Source organism: Pinus tabuliformis, chromosome 1_1 (genome assembly GCF_031772625.1).
Source record: "Pinus tabuliformis cultivar Carrire ecotype Pingquan chromosome 1_1, CPIR1, whole genome shotgun sequence".
NCBI classification, from domain to species: domain Eukaryota; kingdom Viridiplantae; phylum Streptophyta; class Pinopsida; order Pinales; family Pinaceae; genus Pinus; species Pinus tabuliformis.
Genome location: NC_142297.1, coordinates 687,667,777 through 687,677,100, shown reverse-complemented (window position 1 = coordinate 687,677,100; position 9,324 = coordinate 687,667,777). Strand labels below are relative to the sequence as shown.

At 37.3% G+C, this 9,324-nt stretch overlaps 1 protein-coding gene across 1 annotated transcript; it reads right to left on the bottom strand.

Annotated features, from left to right (window-relative positions):
• Nucleotides 1-4,484: 4,484 nt before the first annotated feature.
• LOC149215284 (putative disease resistance protein RGA4) lies at nt 4,485-9,005 on the bottom strand. The gene is made up of 2 exons (XM_089392583.1): nt 5,806-9,005; nt 4,485-4,609 (listed from the first exon to the last, which is right to left on the bottom strand). Exons 1-2 carry the CDS (start codon nt 8,868-8,870, stop codon nt 4,528-4,530), a joined length of 3,147 nt encoding a protein of 1,048 aa, XP_089248709.1. The 5' UTR covers nt 8,871-9,005; the 3' UTR covers nt 4,485-4,527.
• Nucleotides 9,006-9,324: the final 319 nt, after the last annotated feature.

Sequence of the window (9,324 nt, the reverse complement as noted above, 5' to 3'; positions counted from 1 at the left end):
AATTTTGTATTATAAAGACCATTCAATATTTAAGTAAGTGTAATTATTAATTTATTATTATTTTTGTTCTTGTTAATTATGGGGTTTAAATTTGAGGAGGTTGTATAGTTATTAAGGGTTTATTAGTTGAATTTCCAAAGTGGATTGAACCACATGTTTTTGTTTTTGAATATTTAGTAAAGGGTGTTTTACATTTTTGAATAATTATGAAAAAACTCCTTTGTAATACATCGGATGTAAACTATATTTGGTTGCAACATATTGCATCACTCCAAATATTGATTTGTGGTGAAATACTACATTGAGACAACATTTATTTCCATGAGACATGTCAAACTCCTTAAAAAATTACATCTTTGCGCTATAATGTGTATCATACCTAAAACACCTTTTGTCACGCCCCTACACCTGCGGTAGTCTTTCAACCGCTTATAGCGAGGTGCGGCACTACCAATAGTTTTCTTTTCACCAATATTTATGATTGTAGACTACGCCTAACATTCCATTTATCCTACTTAGTTTGTGTTTTGCAACCAAGTATTATCAATGTGTTCCTTTATACAAGTGAAAGCCCATAACATTCACATAAACAACATTATACAAGAGAAATGCATAACAGTATAAAGGGAGGGGAAACTCCCTGCAATATGAGTCTGCCCGAATCAATATAACTTTCCACTTTTACAAAGTACAAGTTAAATCTTGGGAAACCCAAAATTTACATTTAGTCAATTTTCAACTTCAGCAAACTCGGTTGTCCAGCTCGTCGGCACCTCTGCACGGTCACCGCACGACGCACCAACCCTTCGTTCACCTCATCGCACGATCGTGTTGTTTGCCCAACTTGGGCGCGCCTTGTCGTAACCAAGTCGCCACACACGGGTGCCTCCGCACGAGTCACACCTCCATTCACAATCTCAACACTTCACTGTTTCCATCATTTCGTCGTGCACGGCGCGCCCTCACCCAGTCGCCCGTCCGCACGATTCTTCATTTCGGCATGCACGGCGCGCCCTCGCCCGGCCACCCGTCCGCACGTCCACCCGTTCACCCAACTCGTTCACCCGAGCTCGTTCACCCGGGTTGCCACACGACTTCACCCAGTTCGCCCGAACGACCTCACCCGGGTCGCCACACAACTTCACCCAGGTCGCCCGAACGACCTCACCCGGGTCGCCACACGACCTCGCCTGGGTCGCCTGAACGACCTCGCCCGAGTTCTGCCCGAACGACTTTTCTGAATGACTTTCCTGAACGACTTCTCGAACGACTTTCTCGAATGACTTCTTGAACGAATTCTCGAACGACCTTTCGAACGAATTCTCGAATGACTTCTCGAACGACTTTCTCGAACGAATTCTCGAACGACTTCCTCGAACGACTTCTCAAACGAATTCTCGAACGACTTTCTTGAACGAATTTCTGAACGAGTTTTCCACCCGAGCTTCGCTCGTCGTGCGGGCTCATCCACGCACTGCAGAACTCCTTGTTCGAACTCGTGTGATCGAATGATGGTCATTTTCCTCCAAACGCCCTCTAATATATACGGGTGGGTGGCGGGTTATGTCACCCGGCTAACCCACACCAAACACCCAATCCGACTCGTTTAACATGTGTTGTCTCGCCCAAGAGGAGGGTCGGCCCGCCCAACTTGTCAAACACCTTATAAACTCGTTTCTTGGCTCGTTTCGTTTCATATTTCGCACATCCTTCGCACGGTGGAGTCGCCCTGCCCGTCGCATGGACCACAAGTCCTAACAACTTTGGTCTTGAAAACCACATAACTCCAAAATTTCCTTTATCACACCATATCACATTGCATTAAAGATTCTATATGTGGGAGACATCAATTTTTTTTTTTTTTGATGTAATGCATATTATACCTAAAATGTTATTGGCCATTAGATAGCACATCACTTCAAACTTTGTTTTGTCATAACATATTGCATCATAGAAACATATCTTTCTACACATCACATTACACTTTCAAGACGTTTCCTTGTGACATATCACATCACTTCAATGTTTTCATTATCATCATATTCTACATCATGATGAAGTTTCTTTCCATTGTGGTAGATCAAATTTTCACAAGGTTTTCTTTAGCACATGACATAGTCTGTGTCCCATCTAAAATGGCTTTGTTATGACATAGTACACCATTCTAAACTTAATGTTATCACAATATATCGCTTCAAGGAAAATTTTGTGTGTGTGCAACTCATTGCACTTTCCCAAACTTTCCTTCAATGTAATGAAAGAAAATTTTGAAAATGATATTAGTAAAGTGGTTTTAATTACAAGAGGAAACCAAGATCATGTAAACGAATAACATTGCCACTTCTTCAGCAACAAGCCACCAAGATATGTGGAAGTTTTTGGATAATCATAGCTGTCACATTTTGGTAAACTTGCAAAGAGTCCAAGAGGAACTTCAATATATTGATGATACATTATTACATGATACTTATTCTATTTATAATTAATTAGATTACATTATTACTTTGATAATAAAATTAATTAACAAATTAATCATTAATTCATAAATACTACATCCTTTTTCTATTTAGTTTATAACACTGAAAATAAATAAGACTATTTATTAAATAAATATTATCCTATTAATTTAGAATTATATTATATTATAATTTTTTTAATTTAGTTTATTGAATATATAATTAATTAATTAATTTTATATCTCATTAGCTAATACTTGACAAAGTTTTCTTAACCGCTTCTCTGCTATTTAAACAATTGCGAAGATTGATTTTTTCACCTTTGTCTTGAGGATGAACTATATTAATCTCAAAAATATGATTAATTAAAAAATCAATCTTATTATCAGTAATTAATCCGAAAGACAATCTTATTAACAATATAGATCACAAAAATGTAAGATCTAACAAAAGTTTAATTATCAAAATTTACCAATACATACATATTTTATTCATTCTAATTTTATTTTTGTAAAATCTCATAACATTTTAGGAAGAAACCTATAATTTTAAAAAGTATATATATATATATATATATATATATATATATATTATTTAGCTATAATTTTTGAAATTCGTGTATAATATTTGATTAGAAAATCTAAACTTTTTAACGAAAAAAGCTTTATATTATATGAGAGATATAAGAGTCCAATAGTAAATACATCTGAGATGGCCTAAAAAAGCCATTGGTCAAAAAAAAACATATGCTCATAGGATCTGCAAGTGGGGATATCTATCAAATGATGATCAACAACATATCAAAACTAAATTAAAAAAAGTCTTATAAACTATCACGATTCCCATAATATAGAAAGGCTACCTGCAAATACATAAATAACATATGCAGATTGGAAAAACCTTAAACTTGTAACATCTGTATATAAAATAACCATTTTTTTGAAATTAGTGATATTTGATTGGGAAACTCACAATCAACATATCTCAATTGAACACTTCTTAATGTTGGGCAACACTGTTGCCTCGTGGTTGGCTGAAAATGTAAACTGTGCATGCTTGTTTATTTATATCCAGACGACTTCCGATCTCCAGAGGGGAATAGTTAGGGTTCCGCCTTAATTTCATGGTGGAGATCGACAAAACACCTTCCAGAGAGCGTCAGAATATTCTGGGCAGATACCGTTTATCTTTTCCTATCTTCTTCTCCACTAATTTATCTTCTTGTATAATCAGAGATGCAGATGCAAAGGCACCATTTCTCGATATTGAATGGATTATTTATTCTATTTTTCAAATTTAGTATGACGATTATTCTGTCAATGGAACCTATACAATGAAGATTCTTCATCCTCTATAATTATAAAATATAAGGAAACTATAATATGAAAGCTTACAAACATAACAAAGCTATATAAAACCATGACATGAAATTCGAAATTCTAACAATAAACATATGCAAACAATAAAATAAAAGTCAAATAATATACCACTAAATATCTGCGTACATCCATGGGACAATTTGCAACTAAAACATCACATGTTGGGGAATAAAGTTGCAACTCACATGGGGAACATCACATGTTGGGGAATAAAGTTGCAACTCACATGGGGATCATTGTTAAGGAATAAGTTGCAAATAATACTGCATCTTGGTTAAGGATTCGGATCCGTGATTGCTAATAAAACTAATACTAATAGAAAAGCAAATATGTTGACCGTCAAATCATCTCATTGGTATATAAGTTGTTTGAATAATGCATGCTTCAAAAACAAGAACCCGGAGGTAATATTTTCAGTTTTCTGTTCTAGATGCACAATATTAAAGAATCATGAAGCACACCCACAACTCGGCAGCTATCCGATTTCTGCAAGATAATTAAACTTCTTTCTAATGCAACCTAGGATTTCCATCACGATATGACGAATCAGGCGCCTAAAGGCTTAGATATAGAAAAATGTTATGGAAAAGTCATTTAAAAATAGTTTAAACCTAAGAAAAAGTTGCATTGTAAATAATAACAACATTTGCTTGAAAATTGCCATTTAAAAATAATTCCCACGGTGACGAGACTTATTCTTCATTCTTCAGGCCCGTGACGCCTTCAACGCTTTTCTCTTTGTGTTCATCCATCTGCTGTTGCTGACTTTCGGCGCTGCAAAAAGGATAATCAAATATCTAACCTGGTAAAAATTTTGAAGGGCCGATATATTCAATCAAGCCAGTTTAAATTTAATGAAGCCGTTATATTCAATCAATGGAGAGTGTTCCAACTATCCCAGGTGAAACAAAAATGGAGCCGCCAAAATCTTGAATCAAAACTTTTCTCCAAATCCAGCGATGCAGAAAATGAAAGTTAGCAAGAATCCAGCAATACAGAAAGTGAAAGTTACATGACTATAAAAGCTTCACATATCTCATTTTCAAAATCTATTACTGTCTAAAATATCTGCCCGATACTTTAAAAGTTATGACGACAAATAAAATTCATTCTCTGTGTTTAGAGAGTGTTCATTCTGTTTTTAGACTGTGTTGGGCTTGTGATGGTTTTTTTTACTGTGTTCTCTGATATCACGGGATTTTATAATGTCCGTACATTCACAAATGTTATGGTCTGACTGAATTTATTTTCTCTACAGCCATTTGTGTAAGGAAATAAATGATGACTAGTCCTAACACATCTATGGTGATTGAAATTTATTCTCAGTGATATATATATATTCTCTTTTCCATAATAAAATTAAAAAATATTGTTATTTGTTTGTTTTGTTTTTTTAAATAAAATTCATTCACAACAAAATTAACTCCCAAAAAGCACTTATTTACCCCCACAAAACAAAAAAATTCAATATCAATGAATCAATCCTATCTTCAATTTTATTTTGAGAATCAGGTCGCGGAGGGGCATTTAATGTTTCGAGCAAGCCTGAAATTGACCGATCCGGCGGCGATGTCTTTGGCTGCAGCCTGACATTGATTAAGCATATCTGCAAATTCCAACGACTTCGAGATTTGCTACCCTGTAAAAACTCTAAAAGCTACATTGAGCTCATGCTTCTCCGTACGATTATTGCATATTTTGTGGAACACATTAATTTAGTAAAACGCTTAATCATGCTCTGCATTGATTTTCAATGTTCGAATGGCAATGATCTTATAAGTTGCAAGTAAAACTATTGATTGTTCAATTAATAAACAAAAACATATAGTAAAATGATTAAACTAAACCAAACCAAATCATAGTTGAGACCATTCATTAAATACTTGATTGCAACTATATAATTGTCCGTCTCAAACACCCATTCTGCAATTGTCCTACTTTTTTAGGAGGGGGACAGAACTAGGACTTACCCGGAGTCATTTTGGAGGGTAGTCTGTTCAACCACGTCTGCTGCCGATGATGTGCCGCCCTCCATAAAGACAACCGCTGTTTTGCATAGCAGCAAGGAGCGTCTTAGCTTTTCTCTTTCTTTGAAATGAAGTCTGTATTTTGAATTGTTAAATTGATCTAATGCCCAGGAGATTGTATATCCGTTTATTGTCAATTTGATGGGACGATCTTTCAGAAGTTTCCATGTATGCTTGTCCTTCCAGATGCCGTCTTCCCATCCTGGACATACTTTCACCCTTATTTCTTCAATACCGGTCCTCTTCTGTAATGCTCTAGTGATATCTTTCAACCGTTTGCAGTATTTCATTTGGAAAGACTTCAACATTGGGAATGCTCCATCCTGCAAGGAGGGAAAGTTTTCCAAACTCTTAAAATGTTTGATGACGAAGTATTCCAACTTCGGAAATGCCCCATGTTCTCCAAACTCCTGTGGAAATTCACGGCACTTGTCGTTGCTCGATAATTTTAGCTTTCTCAAATTAGGAATACTTCGGAGCCTTATATAATCTGGAGTTGAGCCGTTGTCCCCGTGTAACTCCAGCTCCATGAGGTTCTGAAGCCCAAAGATCCAGTCCTGGGCTACGCAACCTTTTAGATGAAGAATTTCAAGGCGGTGCATGACTTGAATGTCCCTGGGAAGCTCAAGGACGCCACTAGAACGTTCAGAAGAATTAATATATTTGAAGGACAAGAATCGCATATTTGTCATCTTCCCAAAAGTCCCCTCCTCTAGTCGAATATTACCCTCGGATGAAGGTGCCTCAAGTGTCAATGACAGGTGTTGGAGATGGATCAATCGTTTCAGATCCCACCATTGCAAGGCCTTGGCATTTGCTGTCTTTCCCCTTTTCAGTGCAGCCCTCCATTGCAAGGCCTTTGGAGTGGATGCCTTTTCACTTTTGAATACAGGGCCTTTCAACGTGTGCAAATAGATGAGCTTTGACATTCCCATAGGAAGCCACTCTAAATTGTCAGAGCCCTTGACGTTCAAGTGTAGCATAGATTTATGCTCACCTATTCCAGAATGCATCTCCCGGAGGTCTTGGCACTTACTAACGTCCAGAAATTGGAGGCTTCTAAGTTCAGCCAGTGACTTAGGAAGCTTTGCTATTTTTGTCTGGGACAAGTTCAGGAGCTTCAGATGCCTTAAATGCCCTACAGTTTCGGGCAATAAAGTAATGGACGTCTCGCTTAAATCTAATACAGCGAGGTATTTCATATCTTCAAAGAAGCTTTTGGAAATTGATTTAAGACAGACATTTTTCAATAGAAATAGACTGCGGAGTCCTGGACACTTGATGGGTTGTGTTATTTCTTCTATGTTGTTATCAATAAGTGAAATTCTACGGAGGCCCACGGAGTCGCCCACCGGAAATTCATTCAATTTTTGTCCACCAGACTCGCCCACAGGAAATTCATTTCCGGGCTTTAACAAACATTTAGTTTTCTTGTGGGATTCTAAATGAGCTAACTCATGCAGTAAATCATGCATTTTGCAATACCGCACTCGTCCATCCCCACCAACCTTTGAAACTTCCAGCAGGCAACGATCAATAAGTTCGTTAATGTAGGAGAGGCCTACATCGTATGGGTGTTCAGCTGTTCGTGGGATAAACCCTTCATCAATCCAAGCGTTCACTAGATACTCGGATTTTATTGCTGTATTTTTAGGAAAACAAGAGCAATAATCAAAGCAAAGCTTCAAATGATAGGGCAAAGCCTCATAGCTTAACCTGAGAGAAGGCCAAACTTGGTCACTCATCGCTTGTGCTTCATTTAGGCTTTTCAAGATCGATTCCCAATCATTAGGAAGCATTCCTACTCTTGCCAAAGACGCTCCTATTGTTTTAAGGGCCAAGGGTAATCCGTCACACTTTTGTACAATTTGTTTTGAGAGACTCCTGAGATTCTCTGGAACTTGGTTCGGAAAACCAATATTTGTGTTTGCAGCACTGTTTTGTGTGACCTCCTTCGGTTGCTGGTCTGGAAGACAAATATCTGCGTCTTCAGTACTCTTTTGTGTATCTCCAGAGGCAGGGAAAGCATAAAGGCAGAACAATTTAATGCTATTTTCCGGTGATAATTTACTCATGATCTTGATGTGAACCTGAGGCCGTGACTGCATGGTGTTTGCAACACTCACTTGACGTGTGGTGACTACAATCTTAGTTTTACCAACTGATAGCCACTCAATTTTATAGAAATCATTTTTCCATAGTCCATCTACAACAAATAGACAGGGACTTCTTTCTAAATCTTCAATAATTTTGCTTTTAATCTCGTCCACCGAGGAATCTCGAACACTAGCCTCTTCAGGAAATTTCATCTTTCTTACAATCTGATGTAACAGACGTTGCAAGTCGAAATTCTGAGAGACCGCTAGCCAAATCACATGATCGAAGCCTTCCTGGACCTTTTGGCTTTTGAACACACTCTGTACCAGAAGAGTTTTGCCCAACCCTCCCATGCCCACAACAGCAATCACTTGAGGGCCATTTTTCGGCAATATAAGGTTAGTAATCTCAGCAATGTCATCCTTGATGCCCACAATATGTGATTCTTTGAGAGGAGCACTGGATCTTTCGGTTTTATCTTCTAAATTATGGGCATTCAATGCATTAATTTGAAGGACTGACATGAGATACTTCAGATATTTAGCGTTCCCATGAATGTCGTTGATTCTCTTCCTTAATGTCCTCATCCTACTGCCCATTTTATGACGGAAAATGAGTTTTTCAAAGTGGGAGAAGATCGAGTTACCAAAGTTGCTTGCACGACATTCATCCACTATGTCCACAGCTTCGATCAGAAAATATTCAAGTTTTTCTAGCCAATTAGACATTGAGCGGGAGGTACTGTACTGTCCCGCCTCGTCCAACAGTAATTTAACAGAAAAGAGTTCGTCACAAAGAAATTCAAAATTATTTTTGAAATCGGTGACTAGAGATACCTCTTCCAAGACTTTGTCAGCGAGGCTAGAAGTGAAGGTTTCAATTAGCGCGCTCACAACAGGTGGTGTTGACATGTTTTTCTCCTCCTTTTGATTCCCAGGCACTTCTGCAACTCTGAGCCTGATCGCCACTTAACTACTCTTTTCACCTCACACTCTCCGACTTGCTTTAACTGCAAGGCGTGCTGTGGGAGCAGATAATAGGGTATTTAAGACGTGACAAATCGAGTAATTATCATCGGCGAGGATTGCCCATCTACCCACCAGTCGATAAGATAAAGCTTGACCGCGTGGTTGGTGTAGTCTGACCTTTTTGGCACGTGTTGTCGGAAAACAAGAGTATATTCGGTGTATATTTTGACCAACTACTGTAGTATTAGACCGAGTATATTATTTTTATAGGCATATACTAATTATTTTTATAATTAATAATAATAATTTAAAATAAAATTATAATTTATTTGATTTTTACGACATAAATATTTTAATTTATTAACTATTTAATTATGTTTTTAATTTGTTAACTATT

Bases quoted from the DNA above. Each gene is read 5' to 3' on its own strand.
- LOC149215284 (XM_089392583.1), bottom strand. From the start codon at position 8,870: ATGTCAACACCACCTGTTGTGAGCGCGCTAATTGAAACCTTCACTTCT. The intron at 4,610-5,805 runs GTAAGTCCTAGT...TCCTTTTTGCAG, and splicing joins ACCCTCCAAAATGACTCCGG to CGCCGAAAGTCAGCAACAGC.